Raw genomic sequence first — 20,943 nt, 5'->3', positions numbered from 1 at the left:
TGATTTATTACAAGATATCTCTTATTCATGATTTGTTACAAGATATCTCTTACCCGTGATTTGTTACAAGTATCTCTTACCCGTTATTTATTGTAGGACATTTCTCACCCTTGATTTGTTTAGCCTAAAACTATTTTAGGATAATTTTTACCCGTGGATAATTTTAGGGTTCCTTTTACCCTTAAAACTATTACAACGTATGTCTTACCCTTAATTTATTATAAATTCCTCTGACCATTAAAACTATTACAGATAAATCTTACCCTTGAATTATTACATGGTTTTACGTATCCTTAAACCTGTTGCTTTCACGTGATTTAATACAGTGTTCTTCTTACCCTTAGTAATTACCAGATATTTCTTACCCTTAGTTTATTACAGGAATCCCCATAAGTTAACACATGAATCAATTTTTTTCTAATGCTAATAAACAAGAATAATAGCGGGTCTGTGTATTATACCCCCTCCCCCATTTTTCCACACTACTGTGAATTTTCAATAGTGGGTCATATCTTAAGCAATGCTCTACTTTGGTATAAATCGTGATGTTCTTAGAGTACATCAAAGCTCTACACAAGATTGGATCGGTAGAACTAGATCATTCAAGTCATATGTGAGCCCGTCACATTTTTACAGATAAGTAAAGGGTCATTTAGTGGGGCGCTGAACAATTGTCTGCAAAGCACTAACAGAAAACATGGCGGCCGTCCCAACATCTCTCCTCGCTATCCTGGGTAAAGATAATATTATAAATTCATTTTTACTTATTAATTACTAAATTTCATTTGGTAATAAAACATATGACATTAATTGGAGGAAATGTTTATTGTTTTATGTTATTTATGAGTTATTAACAAAGATACATATAAACGTGTATACAAAAACATATTGAATTTTTTGAAATACTTTTGGCTGTAAACTATCTACTATGATATAATAATGATATGTAATCGAATTTCTTTACCTATTACAATGAATATTCTTAATGTTTTAAGTTCCAGATACTAAATATAAAGTGTTATATGATTTTAACTCTTAAAGGCAGTGATCAAATAAGATTGTTCATGATTTTGTTTCATTTCATGGCATGTGTAAATTATCCATTTGATTTGGATAATTTTTTCTTTTTTAGTATGACATTTTATTTTCAAATTTTGACACGACTGTTCATTTGATTTTGTACGGTTGATTTCGATGCCTATCATATTCTGTACTTGTTAAAAGGAAACCTTAAAACAAAGAAATAAGTTCAATGTCTACAATATATCATATCATATGGGTTATATGGGTTCAATCCGTGTTCAGTGTTGTTTAACAATTTGAGGTGACTCGTTCTGTTCGCCAGTATGTTTTTGACGGCCGATTGTAAGTGTCCGCCGTACTTATTACAATAATTGTATCCATGTATCTTAAGGCGACATTTCTTTTCTTTTTGTCAGAGGTTTAAGTGACAGAGTCCACTATAGCTACAGGATGTAAAACAACTGTATCTATATGTCTTATTGCGATCTTTTTAGTTTTGGTTTTAGTTGGTTTCAGTGGCGGTTGATTCAAAGTGTGCACAATAGTTATTACAAATGTATCTATGTACCTAAAGGTGGTATTGTTGGTTTGTCAGTGGTTCTAGTAACAGTGGATCTAAGTGTTAACCATAGTTATTACAACTGTATTCATGTACCTTAAGGCGATATTTTTTTCTCTTTGTCAGTGGTTCTAGTGACAGTTGAATCTAAGTGTTAACCATAGTTATTACAACTGTATTCATGTACCTTAAGGCGATATGTTTTTCTTTTTGTCAGTGGTTCTATTGATAGTTGAATCTAAGTGTTAACCATAGTTATTACAACTGTATTCATGTACAATGTGATGCAATATATATTCGTACAAAATGGCGGCGTGTTTACATTCGCGACAGAATTAGGTCAAACTCCAAATTCTAGTTTTCATCTTTAAAAAATATTCTTAATAACTAAAACTTACCTAATACTTTGTAAGATGACCTATCAACCGAATTGCACTTTGTAATCGTCGGGGGATTGTGTTGTAGAGGCTCTGTACGTACTGAGGCGTGATAGATGTCCATACCCGCTGTATCTCTCGGAACAGGTCGTCCTTGTTTTCAATACGACCAACACGTGCTTGCAGCTTTCTTTTCAGTAACAACCATAAATTTTCAATGATGTTTAAGTCGGGACTTTGTGCAGGCCAGCTCATGGTTCTTATTCCATTTCTATGGATAAAATCTTGTGTTGAACGAGCACGGTGTACCGGCGCATTGTCATCCTGAAAGATGTACTGTTCTTTGGGAAAATGTCGGACTATAACCGGCCACAAATTGTCATTTAGTACTTGCTGGTATTTCTCTGCAGTCTGCATTGATGTTGCCATTAACAGCTGTAATAGTACCTACTCCGTGCCACGAAATGCATCCCCAGATCATAACTTCGTATGATGGCTTCGCCCGACGTGCCTCAACCAAGTCCGGTCTCCAGCCCTTGCCCCGTTTTCTCCAAAGATAGACACGAGAATTCTGTCCCACAACGATTTTTGACTCATCTGAGAAAATAACTTTTCTCCAGTAGTTTCCAACAGTCAATTTTCTCTTTTCTCTGCACCAAGACAAACGCTTTTTTCTATTCACTTCTCTGATCACTAGTTTCTTCTTTTCCACCCGTCTCACGAATCCATTTTTGTGCAGATGCAATTGCACAGTTCGTTTAGATACTGGCCGCTCTCTGTTTTCATTAAATTGGTCCGTAATATCCTTCATACTCTCTCTTCTGGTTTATCCATTGGTGGGTTTTCACAAGCATTTCAAGTTTCCGATAATCTCGGGATGTCACGGTAGATTTCCTGCCTCGTCTTGGGATGTTTTGTAACATCGTTGTTCTACACGCTTGTTAAAACTTGAAATTGTAGATCTGGGTATTCCGAAGGTTTCTGACACGTAGGTAATAGTTTTACCATCTTGTTACATTTTCCATACCATTTCTTTTACCTCATTACTCAATTCTTTTGCTTTGCGCCCCATCTTGTTTCCGTCGATAGTTGAATCTAAGTCTTAACCATAGTTATTACAACTGTATTCATGTACCTTAAGGCGATATTTTTTGTCGTTGTCAGCGGTTCTAGTGACAGTTAAATCTAAGTGTCAACCATAGTTATTACAACTGTATTCATGTACCTTAAGGACGTTGTTTACTCAGGGTTTGAGTTCTCAAATCTGGATTGTCAAAAAGTTCAATTTAATGAGTAAAATTTGTTTTAAATACAAAAAGTATTTATGAAATGAACTATAATTGACATAACAATCGATTTTTCTTTTACTAAATTATGGGATTAGGCTCTGACAAAGTTTGACTTTTAGCAAAGCCGAGGAAATTCGGATTAAATTTTTCAGATTTTGTTTTCCACTGAAATATTTTTGATAGTACTATGATATTTAAAGTTAAGATTTTATTTGTTAATCAACATAATTTGGCATATTTTCTGTTGGTTTTATCTTGCTTTTTCGTTTAGATAATCGTATGGCACACACTACAAAAATATTGAAAAATGCTTAAAAATGATAAAAGACACCATATCTCACAATTTTGATCATTGACCGCATATAAATTTTATGCCAGGAGAGTAAGGTCATTATACTTAGTTTAGTACTATAAATGTTTTAGCATTATCATCATTCAGTTTTTTGTTATATTGAATCAAAAATGGGTAGTAATTTGAAAACTGATAGAGGAAATTCGCACTAGAATACCCTAAAAAATTGTGATTGAAAACTTAATTCTTTGTATCAATTTGATGTCACTACCATTCATAAACTGTATTTCATTTGTCAAAGAATTAAGCAATTTGTATTATTTTCACAATTAAGAAAATCTCAATTATAGTGTAAAATTTTTATGGATTTTTCTTAAATTTTCAAAAAAGATTCAATGGCCATTAACTCAAAAAGTAGGTCATTGGCCTACTTATTTGAAAGTGAAATAACACTACCATGTAAGGTCTACAACCCACAGTAGTTGGTTTTTCATTATCATCAGTGGAATTTTTTTTTCACTCTGAGTAAACGTCATCCTTAAGGCGATATTTTTTCTCTTTGTCAGTGGTTCTAGTGACAGTTGAATCTAAGTGTCCTCTGGACTGGGTGGAATATGACAACAACTGTATCCAGTTCAACAAGGACCAACACACGTGGATGGACGCCGGGGTAAGTCTGGCTTCCCTACCCACACAAGGGTCTACACCGCTTCTCTTGTTATTGTCCAGTACAAAAGTGCTTGGAGTGTATTATTGTATGTATAAATAATTTCTTCCCTTTACTTAATATATAGTTACTTACTAATCGTCTCTGTGTCCCAGCGATCGCATGAAGCCGTGCAACCAATTAAAAGACGCCACTGACGACGGCCACTGGCAACAACCTGCGTCTCTCTCCAACTGTGCCCCCCCCCCCCCCGTTCTCCTATCTCTGATTTGCGCCTCAAAGTGCTTTTTTGTCCTCCTCACCTTCTTTTCCCTCTAGAGCTCGAGTACATGTAGTTTTGAGGTTTGAATTTAAATAGCCTTTCCATTTCCAGTGTCTCCATTGGAATGTGTCTGATGGTGGGCTCCTTGCTGTACTATTTGTACATGTACTATCAATACTGATTCCATATCTTGTTTTAATCTTCAAGAAATTTTCTTGAAGCTTTTTTGATGGACCGTAATAAGCCTCTTCCCATCTTTCTCGATGTTTCTCCAGAGTTCAGAGCGATACACTAGCACATAGATCTATAAGATTTGTGTTGAATATTCTTAGTGATGAAATGAGCTGATTTCCGTAGGTTGTTCAGGGGGAAAGGACAATCCCTGTCCTATCCTAGTCTTTTCTTTTCACTGCTTCTATTCCTTAAATTCGGTCTTGTAATTGTCCATCGTGGCTCCAATGTAATTGTCCATTGTGGCTCCAATGTAATTGTCCATTGTGGCTCCAATGTAATTGTCCATTGTGGCTCCAATGTAATTGTCCATCGTGGCTCCAATGTAAAGGAACATTTGAACCTCCTCTACCTCCATGTTGTTTAGGTTGATGGCATCGTTCTTTTTTTCATTCATCTTCATGCCTTTTCTTTATTCAAATCCCTATATAATCCTGTATGTCTCACATTCAGGCTGGTGGTCTTCACTGACATGACGTCATTTTTGTTGGCGTAAAGTTGTCAGCACGGTCAAGATCTTCCACTGTGGACATGAATTTCCAGCGTATTCCACGTTTTTTCATGTTGGTGTTTCTCATTATCTAATCGACCACAATGATGAAAAGAAAACCCAAACATTACACATTCCTGCCTTACTGCAGTCTGAACCTCGAACAGGGCTGTTGGGTTATTTTCCAATTTCTATTATGCAGCTAGTACTTTCATCAAATATTTCACTAATGATGTGGACTTCCATATCAAGAGTCCCATAAGTTTTTGCCTTATTCGGTACAATATAACTGTATTTATTTCTTGTCCATGTCGGATGCTGACCGATACCTGGTTCAATATTCTTTCATTGATTCCTGGTCTCGAAGACTACTGCTTGATACCCGGTATAATTGTGTAAGCTGTGTTTACTCCTTGTTCTGGAAGAGATATCTTCCGATGCCCGGTATAATATAACTGCATTCATTTCATATATTTTTAGAGATACTGTATGATTCCCGGTACAATATTAATGTTACTTTATTTTTTGTTTGTTCTTCTTTAAGGGTCACTGTCGAAACATGGGCGCGCACCTGATCACGGTAGACTCCGAGGCCAAGGACAACTTTATCAAACAGTTTCTTAACGTTTTTGCAAGTGAGTTGTGTTTTAGTGTGGTTGTCGTTACAATTTAGGTGATAATTTATATCCTATTTAATTTCAAAACCCTCTTAACAGTAAAAGAGATCTGTGAAAATAACTATTCCTGCATTGGTCATGTATAAGAACCTTGGTACAGCCGCAGGTCTTAAGCTCTACGAAGACAAATTGGGTTGATAGACCGTAGGACCATAGTTCCTCTCATACAATTATTAGCACACAAAAATATGCGCTGGTGCTAGTCTTCAAAACGTTCGTTATTTACCTTGCCTCTGAATCTCTTTATTCAATACACACTCACCATACCCAAAAAAGTGAAGTATGTTTAATGCACGTGCAAATCGAAAGTCGTCATTTTGAGGAGGGTGTAAGGTCAACAAACTAACCATCAGAGCTACCTAATATTTAAAGATATTGTTTGTTTAGCTATAAACTGTTACAACAAACTCGTTTTTAACGAATTTCAAGAGACAATAAAAAACTTCGTAATAGCCGTAATTCGCTTTACGTTTATAACGAATTTGTTTAAAAAATGTTATAGCGAATTCGTGATAAAATAATCGGCTAACAACTAGTTTCCCACACTATCATAAGTTATGAAATTAGTATTAGCGTCATTTACAAAAACAGTCAATATTACCATTTTACTTCGATTTTTGAAAAAAATCTGAATATTATTCAAATATGAGTATCTTATATATGTATCTTAAGATTGCATGTATCGTTTTATTTCAGGTGAACATCTGAATATCTGGTGGATCGGGGGTTCAGATTTTGCTAAGGAGGGGGTCTGGCAGTGGTTGGCGGGGGGATCCGTCAGCACCTACAACGGATGGGGCCCTGGTCAGCCAGACGGTAACAACACAGCCAACTGTATGACGTACCGGTTCTTCAACCACACCATCATTGGGTGGGCGGATGACGTCTGCTCCCCCCACGCTCACCACGGACACCATCCTCACATGCCAGGATACATCTGCGAAAAACCGTAATCTATACATTTTATCTGTCTGTGCGCCTCTCTCTCTCTCTCTCTCTCTCTCTCTTTCTCTCTCTCTCTCTCTGTGGTATTTTTATCTCAAATGTTGTCAATATATCTTTGTTTGTCATTTTGTTGAGTTACAAAAGAAGCTTACATATAGAATAAGAGAAAAAGGAAGAAATATGTTACATATATATATTAATGTAACGGGTTCTTTCAGAATGGACTCTTTTTCAACTCCACTGGGAAAGTAAACTACAAAATCGTGTGAATCTTCTATATGTGCTTCATTCTGATTAAAAAATTTCAAAACATTTCACGCTTTCTGCCAATTATTACAATGATATACCAGTCATCGATTAAAGTATAATTAAATACGGAATCGCTATGTTTTCACAATTTCCACGTGCATAAAAATTTAATAATTGATTTCATGCGATTTTTCATTTTTCTTGGCATGGATTAATATAATTTAACTCTGGTTATAACGCAGCATTTGATTTAATAGAAAAATTTAGTTAATTGTATAATTTGGTTTGCACGTTCGCGGATTATAAAGCGTAAAGTGCCCCAACCCAGGTTTATACTTGTATAACTTGGGTAGATATTGAGTTTATTTCTTAATTATTTCGTTAATGAAATATCCAGTTTGTTGAATTACTAGATATAGATTAAATACATAAGAATTGTGTGTGAAATTTTTTAATTGACAAAATAAATTCAAGAAAAGTTAACATACACATGAATTATACGTCTACATCTAAAATCTCCAAAATACTCTATTTCTAGGAGCGTTTAATGAACTGTTTATGCGGAAGAAATGACGATAAAAGGATTTCTTATTCAACCAGAAATTGACCCTACGTATAAGTTATTTTCAGCGTGTTTTTAAAATCTATTCATTTAATTGATAAAAGGCCTTATTATGTATAAAAACATAGTACATGTCACATACCTTATAATTTGATAGAAACATTTTGTATTTGATCGTTTTCTCCCTCATCCAAAACTGAGTTTTGTTGAAAATATATATTTAATTAATCTACAACTTTTTCATATACACGTACGTAAATATTGTAAAAAAAAATCAAATATCAATAATAATAAAAAGGCGAGTTTTACCTCTTTCTGGTTATATTTGAAATGGGGGGGAGGGAGGCTCTTATTAATAATAGATTTGTTTTTAAATGTAGCATATGCTGTTGTAAATAATGAAAGTTGCCATGCAGTTTTTCCTTCCCATTCAAGTGTTGTGCATCGGCAATCAGCGCGTGCATTTTGCGATCGTTTGCAACGTTTTTGACTTAGAGAGTTGATGTAGGCTAAATTCTTAATTTGAACTGTCTGCCTCTCTTCTTACTTCACTTAAAAGCACAAGAACGGTTATCAATTCATTTTATTTCAATCAATAAATAACAACAATATTCAAATATAAACATGACAACACAATTCGGTACATATTTGTTATTCACATTGCATACACTGCATACACAATTAATACTGACTTGTTAACTCTGCAACAACCAACACAACAGGAAGCAGCAACAAGATGCGTGTCTGACCAACGCAACGCAATCTTTTTCAATCACGGAAGCAACACAAGATTGTTCAAACGACCCGAATTTTCTCTCACACCTTTAGCGTCAGTAAACGATTGCGCCGACTCTAGTGCCTTCGCCGGCCCCGAAGCTGTAGGATCTGCTCGGTTCTCTCCCGCGTGATCTCTGTTTTACACAGTTTCTTACAGTGGTATTGCCTGACCCTACACTTCTGTCCACACTTCAGATAGTTATCTTTGTACAATACAAACGTCGTGTTTGTTCGACAACTGCGCATGCACCGGATGGATTCCACTAGACACGTTGTCTGGCAACGATAAAAGGAAAACTTCTGACGTTGAAAATTGATAATACGATTTACTTTCTTAGTAATTTTTGACACTGTGTGAACAGCTTTAGTAGCTGGTGGCGTTGGTGGTTTCCTCGGAGTGGTAACCATGGGTGGCTCCTGGATAGTTGGGATATCGGTGGTCACTGGAATCTTTGTCACCGGTTTAGCGGAACCGGGAACGGATGTCGCTGATTTCTGACCCGTTAAAAAATCTGCCATCGAGGAATAACTTGGCCCTGATGGTTCTGAAACTACAAGGTTAGAGGTCACCTCTGCTGTGGATGAGACTGCGTTTGGCGGGGCTTCCACGACGGGGTCGGAAGGAGAGGGATAGGAGATGGCGCTAGAAGACGGACTGGCCTCAGGAGGCTGCGATACAACGTTGATAGTGGGATCAGGGTTTGAGTTGAATTGTGATTCATAGTTCAATGACCCCGTAGACGACTGTTGGGCGGGGACTGTTTCAAGGACGGGTCCGACTGGGATCCCACTGGAGAGTACGTCCGACGCCGACACCTCAATCTGAACTACGGGTTCGGCTATTGGGGAAACAGCATTGGGTGTGATCTCAACGGCAGAGGACATAGAGTTTGCGGAAACAGAGGGTTCAGCGGTTTGAGCTGACGGTTCGAGTCCTGACGACGATGCGAGGAATGAATTCGCCACGTTTTGTTGAGACATATCCACTGTCATCGTGTCTCTTGAAATAGGGATGCCTGCAGAAAAGGAGGAGTCGGCCACAGATTCCAGGGCGGTGGATGGGGCGGACTGTTCCAGGTATTGTGATGCTTGATCCGCGCCGGACACTACTTCATTTGTAGAACTATACAAAGATGAGGCTTGGTCAGAATAACTTCCGCTTTGTGACATATCAGCTTGTTTTGGATTGTTGAGAGTGGAAGGTACATCAACAAATGTTTGGCCGATAGAAGGAAGGTAGGCCTCGGACTCTTGCTTGACCTCTTTCGGCGCAACAGTTGTATCCACTGAAGATTCGGGTTTGATATTCTCAGGGGATTGCGTAGGATCAGCTGATGTCTCAGGTTCGAGTTGCTCGGGCGCCAGAGTAGAATCTTTTAAGGACTCAGGTTCGAGATTCTCTGGCGCAGGAGTAGAATCAGCTTGTGACTCGGGTTCGACGTTCTCAAACTCAGTTGGAGGGTCAGTTGATGAATCGGAATCGGAATCCTCCGGATCAGGAGTAAATTCCTCAGGATTTGGAGTGGTTCCCGAGTCCGACTCTTCGCTGTCATCGTCAGCGTAAGTATGGACAGAAATGAAAAGCAACAACACTGCAGAGACGACTAGAAGCTTCATTGTTTGCTGAAAAAGGATCCGATAAAATAGGAATAAGCAGTGGAAAAGGATTGATTAAAATAACGGGATTAAATAAAGGACAAAAATCTTGCGCAAACTTGGCAAATTACAAAGTTAATACAGCTGAATAAGAGTCTTTAAACTTCCAATTAATTTCAAATACTAAAACCATATATCTCTCTCTTTTTTTTTTTTTGGCTTTTTGTTTGCCTTTTATTTGTAAATTTAACTTACTGGAATCTTCACACCTTTCATAAATATAAATAATCTTTAAAGCTGCCTAAGATTATCGAAATGCAATGAAAATAATGGCAAATATAGAGAGATAACGGTTGCAAATATCGCAAAATCTCATGATTTTAAAATTTAAAGAATGGTTACTTGACCCTCATAGGCGTGTCAGCGTTCACAAATTGCGAGTTAAATATTTTGTAACTTGCTATAACTTTCGAGATTATTTTTTCATCGTAACTTTACTCGGAAGAAATGTCCGTTTCATATCCTGTTTTAGTCTTTTTCTCTATCGTAACTGTGTATATCCGCCATTCATAAATGAACGAGAGAGCAGAGTGTCGACAATAACCATTTTTTTTTCAGGCGACAAAGAAAAAAGGAACGGTGCCAATAGCATTTTTTTCAAATTTCGAAAGACAAATGCCCCAATATACATTTGATTTTGAATCCACAATTCTTCTAAATATTTTTGAAAAAACTGTATAAACATTTATGGGATATTAACAGCTATAAATTTAGAATGATAGTGTAATATGTGGACTTACCATTGTATGAATGAAGACCTATCCACTTCGTCTTAAGGGCCAGCACGTTTGTCTGTGAATTTAGAAGATCAAGTGTTTTAATACCGTCATTACAATTCTAAGATTCACCCTCTAATTACAGTTATCACGAGGGGGCCCCTAGATACACTCTCTCATCATCTGATAGGGGCGCCGAGGTGCACATCGCCAGGAATTTATTTATTTGACATTCGTATTAACAGAAATTAATAATTTATGTCAATTTTTCAATATCAGGAAATTTGTTCCACACTCGTTGTTGCACTCTTGATTATTTGGCAAATGATTATGGTCTGAATTCATGAATACATCTCCATGTGTAATGAAGATTGTCACCTCGCGAGCGAAGTCACTGTATGTAATCACTTAATTAATAAATTCTTGTAATTTGCAAATGTTTCAATGATTGATTTATTTTCGTTTTTCAGACTTAATTGATTTTTGGTATTTAAAACTATTTAAAGTTGAATGATTTATTTTTCCAATCCTACCTTGTTAAATAACGAACCATGTAGTCTACATTCCCTTAGTAAAAAAAATATGCCAGTGTAATAAAGACAGTTTTCCATTTGTGTGTTATACCTTCGGTTTTTGGAAATTATTGGAAGACTTACAACTGAGTTAGTTTTTAGTGGGTTTTTTTTTTAATTAGTGTAGATGATTTTAATTTCAAAGTACCAGAGAAATATCCATCGATTTTTTTTTAATTTCTTTTTGCTGATTCATGTACTTATATATTTTTTTCTGCAATTTTGATAGTTTTTTTTTTTTCTAAAACCTGTGTTTGTTCTATGTACTTTACGGTCTTTTAATTCAAAAATCCCATAAGACACACTTCTTGCAGCAAACCTTGTCTTGCATGTGCACAACGACCTTGATTTCATTCGAACACACGCACACAAAAAGAAATCGAGTTTTGTTTTGTCAAGTACTAGTAGTACTTTTAAGACCTAGGCACGAAAATGTTAATCTTCAAAATTCGACATATTTGCATGAATGTCCCGCAGTTAAACTTTCTTGTGCTTGCAAATCTTAAAATGCTCTCCATGCGATACTTAAAATAAATCGCCCTATGATATCAAAACAAAAGCTTCAAATAAATTGTCATTTTTTATTTCGGCTTTTTTTTCTTCAATAATTCGTATTGTCCAAGTCCTAAAATTTATTCAATTTTTCCTAACTTATTTTTTTTCTCAAAATCATAATGCCACGGGATACATTAAAATATGAGTCGAGAATTTAAGCATTTGCTACATCGCAGTTAATTTGTAAGAACGGAAATTTTGCAATCCGTAAAGTCAAACTTAATTTTCCGTAGAGACAACCCTGCAGTTAACTTTGTCATACATTTTGTTCACAAAGACAAAACATTTTGAAACTAAAGCTAAATTCTTTCCATACATGTTGTTCACAAAGACAAAAAATTTTGAAACTAAAGCTAAATTCTTTCCTTGACGAGCAATAAAGCTGCGTTTCTCTGTTTGTTTCTTTTTTTTATTTACTTATCTTTTACTCATCTATTCTTATAAGTATTTCGTTTTGCAAAAATATGATATTTGAATAGAATTGTTTTCATATTGTGTAAAATGCCTTATCTAGATATTTTTTATCAATTAGAATATTTTTTTTGTTTTCATCATTAAAATTCAAAGTTAAGATAAGTATGTGTATGGATTTCAGGGATCCATCAATACATACTCAATAAATATCGCGTTGACAATGGTAAACTATCAATTACATACTAATCATTTGAACATGGAATATAATTCTTTGTATTAAATTCATTAAAATGCTTTTAACTGTTTTATTTATTCAAATGAACGAAATCAATAATATTATGATAAAAAACTGATGCATTTTTTTTCTCGTGAAATGAACTCCACATATGCAGATAAAGTTGAATATTTTACGACAATCGTTAGAGGTGTCACTTCCTGTTGTTGACAAGCACACGTCGCCGTGTGATTTATATCTCCGTCTGTCAGTCGGTACAAGTTACTGGACATAAAAATTATAATGAAGATTAATGAATGCACATCATAATAATAATTAAAGGTTTAATTATGGGGGTTAATATAATTTCAATTGTTTAATTAAATCAAAGATACATGGTTGTATAATTGACTGCGCAGACTTAAATCTATCTGATTTTTTTTCACTTTCCTTTTACCAGAGAAAACCAAAAATGCACTTATTTAGTTTTTCTGCGTGAATATATATTAGTTGAAGCGATTATTTGTTTTCTGACAGAGACACACTTTCTTGGCAAAATTATAAATCAAAAGAATTAATAGAGCAGGTTACTGAAAATGCTGTGTACAAAATAACCAGAACAGTTTTTGTTTTACCCGAATGTAGGAATCTTAACAATAAAGAAAAAATATACTCTGGTTGTGAATTATTTCCTATCCCCACACACACCTATTTGCGCATGCGTTGTTTACGGACAAATCGGCGATGCAAAGAAACAAATATTTTGTATAAGAAATATTGTGAACAAATAAAGTCCTATATAATTATGAGAATGAGAGAGAGAATAAAAGGTATTTAAGAAAAAACAGGGAAAAAGATAGGTGAATAATCACAATTCATAATGATTTACAGACATTATAGATATTATGTTACACCAAAGTTTTAGAATTCCTCGCGGACCAATAATTAAAATGTCGGTGACTCGTCATTAATCGAGACCAGACATCACGTGACTTGAGTGACCGGTGCATCTGCATTGATATAGATAAAAGAGTTGCACATGCACTTGCAGTGGATTCCTAGATGTTTTAATATAAGCGCTTGGATATATATCAGTAAGTATGCATTCCTCATTGGTTTTCATTGCGTTGCTGGTTTTTTTTTAACATATGGCAACTTTTTTAACAAAACATTTTTGATGAGTTGTCAACAAAACAGAACGTTTATTAACAATTTTTTTTTGTTTAGTCTGCATTAAGAAATACTTCTGATTAAACGGCCTCTTACGAAACCTTAACAAAATAATAAGATAAAGGCTAATTCTTCTTTAAGTTTATGCATTTGTCATGGTTCAGTGGCTCTTAAAAAGTAATTGATTATTTTTCTGATGTTTAGTATTCGGTTGTCGATATTTATTTACGGAACATGGAATCATTCTTTTATTTTTTATTTTAATTTTCGTTGGGAGATCCTTACTTATCCGCGAAAGAGTTAAAAGCTTCGTCACTGGGGAGGATTTCTCTAGATTATATCGGGAAATTCTTTTTTGATCTTGACATTAAATTTTATTATTTGAATAACTACTTAAAAAGGGTTTCATTGAATATTGGTCAAATTAAAAAAAAATCGATAAAAATATTTGTTTATGTATGTATAATTAACATACGGTAAGGGCTAGGTTTAAGTATTCAAGAATACAGCAGAAAAATTGAGAAAAATATCATTAGCATGAAATGTTAAATCAAGCATATGCATCAAGAATTAAGTAATAAATATTAATTGTATTGATACATACACGTACAACAACTATATATTGTTTTCATAAAAAGTAGCGGACACCGTTTTAGAGCTCCAAATTCAACATTTAGTGTCGTACTCATTGTCGTTCAGCAGTTCAACATTTTATTGGATCTTGACAGAGAATCGTCACAGACCTGTAGTTTTTACAGTAACTTAAACCAAGCTAAAACATCTGTCTTTTACAAAATAGGTTTTGTGTGTTGCAGTCTCTGATCAAAAAACAGCCTTAATAAACAAAGCAAGCACTCTAATTCTACCCCCCCCCCCCCCCTCCCGCAACATTTAACCTTTATCCCATCACAACCTAATTTTTATCCCTTTGCGGCCCATACGTTAAGCTACCGCAGCGCTTTCAAGTCAGAGAGCAAGGGAGAGAGTAAAGATAAAATGTAAAGAGACATAAAGTTATATAATCAATTATAAGGATTACTTTAAACTTTAGAGAAGATATTTTAATAATGCTCTGTTATATAACTTAATTTTTTTAATAATTTAATTCTGGTTGTAACGCGCTTTCTGATTGGCTAAAAAATTATTTTATGTCGTATAAAGAATGTTGCTTACGTCATAGTAAGACTAACGTCAAAAACGTATCAATACGCCTGACGTTACGTTCGAGTTTTGTACAATTTTTCGTCATTTTAAAGGTCAAATGACCGTTTTTATCTACAATGAATAGTAAAAAATAAAATTATAAGCCATGAATTCAATATTTATTAGTTTTATACGATATAAAATGGTTTGAAGCTTCGTGGTTTATAAATCGTAAATTGTCCCAGACCATTTTATATCGTATAACACAAATAAAAATTGAATTTATTCCATAAATATATCAACAGTTTAGGTTTGTGACAGTGTTTATCTTTCAATACTACGTGCATGTTTCAGAAAATGTGTGATCTCTGTTAATCACATTTATTAATTAAAATGCTAAACAAATTTATAGAATGCACATAACCATCTCACCTTCGATCTTTACAGAAAGAACTATTACAAATAAGTGTTAATGCCAAGATTTCCATAGAATCTTTGAAACAATTCGATTAATTAATAACCACTGACCTCTGACTTATAGATCATTGATCTTACACATATTAAACAAGTCTTATACATAATTGGTGCTTTTTAACATAAATTGCAACGAACAAGAACAACAAAAGAAATATTATTAAAAAAAAACAATTGGAAGGAAAATGTTAATCATATGCATACTGACAATACAAAATAACACTGATCATCGATAACAAAATTGTACTCGACTTGCTTGATATCATTTTTAAAAAACATATATTAAACCTTATGTAGAAGTGTGAATATTGCTTTCGTTTTTTTTTAAATATTCAAGCAATATTCATTAAAATAGAAAAAAACGCCGAAAAAAATGAATGACTGAATATATAAAATATCAATCAATTAATCAATTAATAAATTAATAAAACCAACAAGAAAAATACATACATAAAAACATAAAGGTGTATATATATATAATCATATATAGTTTTATTAGAAGTTCCGGGGGATCCATTTAACATCAAATCTTAGAAATCGTGAATCATATCATCAACGAAATCTTCGATAATTGGTTTCTCACGAAGATTGTTGAAGCCAGTTTCAGTAAAGTTTATTTAAGGAATAAATTCAATATATATTTGTTTTATACAATATAAAACAGTTTGGGGCAGTTTACGCATAAAACAGGATAAACATTTTGAATATAAAAAGTTCATTTTCAAATCCCTCAGTAATTGTAGACAGACCAGTTACGTTTTTATTGAAAAAATAATCTTCTAGATCATTAATATACAAGGAAAACAAGAATGGAGATAAATTTTCTCCTTGTCGTACACCGATATTACAAGTAAAAAGATCAGATGAAAAACCATTAATACATATTTTTGACTTGATACCTTTGTATGTATTTTTTATGTATGTATTTATTCCACTTTATATGAAGTTTGTACCAGAGCCCATCCCTCCATACTGTATCAAAAGCTTGTTTGAAATCTACAAATGCACAGAATAATTTCTTTTTACTGTTGATCAGAGTATGAGTTAAAAACTGCAGAACTAGCCTAGGATATTGTCAAGTGTGGAAAACCTTTTCCTAAATCCCGCCTGACTTTCTTTAATAAGTGAATATCATCCACAGTATAACAAATCAAAATACTTTTCAGTGGAATCGCATTAAGTCGTACATGTAAAGGCCAACTTTTAAGGATTGTCGATTTCTTTATGGTCCGTACAAATGCTGTTTTGGGAATTTACTTATGTGTTCATCGAATAAAGACCGTGTTTCATGTTCGTTTTGTTTTTGTCTTGTAAGAGGTACACACGAAATTCACAGAAATTAGCTATCATAGATCTTTAGTTACAAGTCACACAGCAATTCAAATGTGTTCGCTTTTTCAAAGATATTCTTTCGTTAAAAAGATAAAAGAATTAAACCATATTTTGTAGAAATACATGGACAATATTTATATATGTCTTACAGACTTTTCTAGCTTACAAAAGACTTAGCACACAAAATATATCTATACTTTTTAAAAACCAAAAAACCGTATAATGTAGAACTCTCATACGGGTACTTTAAGGCCTGATTTCTGCAGAGTTTGGAAAGGATTAGAAAAATAAACATAAACTATCATTCTACGTGCAGATCTGATGTCAACTGATTCGATTATCTATTACTTATGAACGTTCACTGGATGTCCTTTGTTGTGGCTAATAATTTAACACGGTGTGACACGGTGTAGCACGGTATGACACGGTGTGACACAGATGTCCCGGGTGACGAGACGTGATCGAGCACCTGCTTGTTCTGTAAGGGACAGGCCCCGGATCTATCAATCCCCAAACACTGATTGAAAGGTTAGGGTTAACAAGGTAATGTTAATGACATGTACATAATGAGATACGTGTCAATCAAATATTTCATCACGTTCAATGCAAAAAATAATAGATTTATCCTGAATAGAAATTGCATGATTTGTTTTATTCACATTTTTTCAAATTACTTTTTCATCATTGGTTAGTATTGTCTTTACTCCTTCAAATTCTCTTGATTTGACATGCATTTTTTTTTCATTTAATGTGACTTGACCCCATCCCCCCCCCCCCTCCCGAAAACGAAAATGAAAGAAAAAAGTTATTCGTTCTTATCGTAAATAAAGACTACATTTGGTTGATTTAGAAACTAGTTTAATAGTTAAATAAATAATGAATATATATACAACATAACAATGATTTACATGGATTTCACACAACACACACATTGGTGCATGATGATACAAGCGGTTTCACAACAACAGAATACATTGGAAACGCTGTACCGCCCATCACACCGTTCAATCCTCAGCAGAAACAGTGCTGAGTAAGTCAGTACATTCTAGGCTTAAATACTGATAAGTAGTCCATAGATTGTCAGGTTAAACTCTGCCGGGGTCCTTGTCTGATGTTATGGTGACTTTGGCCAAGTTGAGGTAATTGTACCCTCGGTTTGTTGTTAACGATGAGGTTACGTCTGTAGATGGGCATTCTATGATCGCAGATGTCGTAGTTCTGCTGTTCTGACCCTTCTCAGATCGTTGGAACAGTTCTTGTTGCACCTATACTGGTTAATGCGACATTTTCGACCACAAACCATGTACTGATTCCTGTAGAAAGTGTAGGATCCTTCCGTACGGCAAGTCCTTAGACAGGATATGGCACTGACAAGACAGGAAGTCTGGCATCTGTAAAATGTAAAACGCTGACGATGGACCGATACAATCCGGTTTACTTTCTTTGCAATCTTGGAGGCGGCAGCCTTGGCCTTAGCGGCGGTTTTGGACGGCTTTGACTCTCTGTATGAAGTCACCACCACATTGGAACCTCCATTTTGTGAAACAGTGGCTGCGACAGATCCAGAACCACTCTGTCTTATCGTGGTGGAAAATCTGGGGGGTGCCCTAAGGACAGGTACGGTGGCCTCCGTTGCGGTGACCTCTTCGTCCTCGACCTCCTCAACCTCGTTTTCATCTCCATCATTTTCCTCACTGCTATCGTCAGCCATGGTTACCATGGAAACGGACAACAGGGCAAAGAGAAGAGCAAGATACTTAACACAATCCTGCAAAAGAGAGAAGCCAGGCGTTACTAGTATATTTGACCATGCTACATACGCATTATACACATACAGTAAATTGTAAAAAAAAAAAAATGTAAACAGTAGAACTCTAGTGTGAAATATTACAGTTACTGTATTTATTTTTCTTTTTAAAAAATTGTACAATTTTAGTGGACTTTGAGATAAGAAAAAAAAAAGAAAAAAAAGAGAAAAAAAAGAAACCTACCATGACTTCTGGTTTGACAGGACCTATGTTAGCAACTGTTAAACTCTTGCTGAGGGCTGGTTCTAATGTCACCCTATGATACCATTCCTCGTATATATATGGTACAATACAGCGATGAATTATTCATATGATTGGACGAGGGCATTCCTTCGGTTGTCATACAATGATCAGATGATTAAATTAATTACAATAATCAATTCCAAACTGCATATTTACATTATAATATGGCAATAAACAAACGTTTCGTCGATTTTGTCATTATCTGGAGCGCTTGACGAAGGACACGTTTGGGAATAAATTAAACTTGAGGAAATCTCTTGACACAGTTTTGAGGGTCAACCAGGGACGCATCAACTCACTTAATTCCTTCGCAAATGTTATACTGTATTGTTGTAACATTACGTTAATAACGTACCCTTTTTTAATTGTAAACTGTATAGCATTCTTTAAAACTTTATACAATAATGCTGTTACATAATGTACATAAAAACCCTAAATTATTTTTTTTCCAAAATCTATTTGATAATGATTTTAGAATATTATATTGTACAGTTGTAACGCTAATTTCTTTTCGAAACTTTATTCAGTATTTCTGTAGCCCTTCACAGTAGTGTGTCTTATTATATAGATTCAAGTAACATCAAGTGAAATTCAAAATTTACTGTTAACAGAATATGTTCGCCCCGCGGGTTTTCTCCCCAAAAACTACACTTGCAAACGCTTTGGCCTCGTCTTGAATTCACCCTGGCGGTGTTGTTTGCTAGATGCACATTCTAATTCACGAGGTACATGTACTATAATAATTTAGAAATTGTCCTGAATTCTAGTATGTCTAGATTTTATTGCTCTGATAAACTGTTCAAAGATTATCATTATTATTCACTGCTTTTAATTCAATGAGGGTCAAAGTGTGTGGAAATGATTTTCTTTTTCTGCAACAATTTGAAATGTAGCAACGCTTTGTTCCAAAATTACCAAAAACTGTGCTGCTATTATTTTGGATTTCTGTATTTCTCTAGTTTGAAAATTTTGTTAATTTTTTTTTATTTTCTGCAGTGAAAATATGTGTGGATTTCCTATAGTCTTGAGGAAAGTCTTGCTTTTTTATTGGTTGATTTTCAATTTACCGTGGGTCGCTTTGTTAGTGTATAGTTGTACTGTCTCAGAGTGTCTCTAATCAGAGGAATTCAGCGAGGGTCATAGTCGACAAAGAGAAGGCTCCGAGGGTCATGTTCTGTGTGTCTTGTACAAGGTTAACTAGATCTAGGGTCGTAAAGGGTTCATGTCTTTAATTGACATTAATTTTCTTCCTTCTCATTAATCGCGTCAAATCATGAATATTTAATTAATATTATGCATATTTCACGATTGTACTCTAGCATTATGTAAACAGAACTGCTATACGCCGAAACTGCGCGTGTGTCTCAAATAAATTGTTGTTCAAACCGTTTTACTTTACAAAAAGAAATTAAAAATAACGTTATTAATTGTTATTAATAACAAAATTACAAAAAATAAAATAATATTTTAGTCAACACTTGAAAAATATCACTCGAAGCTAAAGCAAATTAAAACTTATGAAATATATACATATGCATTAATTTTATTTTTTATAATTCATTTTTTTTTTTTTTTACAATTAATCCACAAAAAAACCTGACGGTATCTTTAAACTCATAACTTGGCAAAAGTAACGTCAAGAACGCATGTGCAATGACTTTTGATCTCTCGATCCCAGCCCAAAGTTCGCCCTGGTTTTTTACCTTCTTTCCTTATGATTATAGTTGACCACGACCACCTCCCCCACACCATCTTTCTTTACACGTGTTTTTATTTGTTACGTTACCATCTGTTACGTTACCATATGTTACGTTACCATATGTTACGTTAACATCTGTTACATTAACATATGTTACGTTGATATCTGTTACGTTGACATCTGTTACGTTAACATCCCTCTCCTTCATAAGTCGCTGTTACGTCCCGCCGGGAAGTCCGTCTAAATAACTATTTCATGTTGTCTTTTAATAGCCTTTGCTCAAAAAGCCAATAATGAAATGAATACACATGTATATGTTACATAGTGATAGCGTGCACAATTAGTTGATAAATGAATATAGATAAAAGGAGATCACAAGTTAATATGAACGAATAAAGATGTTATTATATTTTTGATACAATATATTTCATGAATATACACTTTGCTATCATTGTTGTCAATATTATAATTTATTATCATATTTTATTTTTAATACATAATTTTATAACGCCTTAAAAGTCTAATCAGTGATTGATAATTAAAAGTA

General features: G+C 34.5%; 2 protein-coding genes across 2 annotated transcripts; one reads left to right on the top strand and one right to left on the bottom strand.

The window, feature by feature from the left end:
• The first annotated feature begins 580 nt into the window (after nt 1–580).
• On the top strand, nt 581–7,124 carry LOC117692214 (galactose-specific lectin nattectin). The gene is made up of 5 exons (XM_034479471.2): nt 581–734; nt 4,107–4,210; nt 5,735–5,825; nt 6,564–6,816; nt 7,031–7,124. Exons 1-5 carry the CDS (start codon nt 698–700, stop codon nt 7,062–7,064), a joined length of 519 nt encoding a protein of 172 aa, XP_034335362.2. The 5' UTR covers nt 581–697; the 3' UTR covers nt 7,065–7,124.
• A 1,061-nt stretch (nt 7,125–8,185) lies between these two features.
• LOC105335362 (uncharacterized) lies at nt 8,186–11,085 on the bottom strand. Its single transcript, XM_011439192.4, has 2 exons — nt 10,797–11,085; nt 8,186–10,023 (listed from the first exon to the last, which is right to left on the bottom strand). Exons 1-2 carry the CDS (start codon nt 10,797–10,799, stop codon nt 8,476–8,478), a joined length of 1,551 nt encoding a protein of 516 aa, XP_011437494.3. The 5' UTR covers nt 10,800–11,085; the 3' UTR covers nt 8,186–8,475.
• Between the last annotated feature and the right edge of the window lie 9,858 nt (nt 11,086–20,943).

Source organism: Magallana gigas, chromosome 9 (assembly GCF_963853765.1).
Source record: "Magallana gigas chromosome 9, xbMagGiga1.1, whole genome shotgun sequence".
Classification (NCBI taxonomy): Eukaryota; Metazoa; Mollusca; class Bivalvia; order Ostreida; family Ostreidae; genus Magallana; species Magallana gigas.
This window is presented reverse-complemented; position numbering and strand designations above follow the sequence as displayed.

Excerpts from the sequence above, each read along its gene's own strand:
- LOC117692214 (XM_034479471.2), top strand. The coding sequence starts at position 698 with ATGGCGGCCGTCCCAACATCTCTCCTCGCTATCCTGG. Across the intron at positions 4,211-5,734 it reads ACACGTGGATGGACGCCGGG|GGTCACTGTCGAAACATGGG; the intron begins GTAAGTCTGGCT and ends TTCTTCTTTAAG. Across the intron at positions 6,817-7,030 it reads GGATACATCTGCGAAAAACC|AATGGACTCTTTTTCAACTC; the intron begins GTAATCTATACA and ends GGGTTCTTTCAG.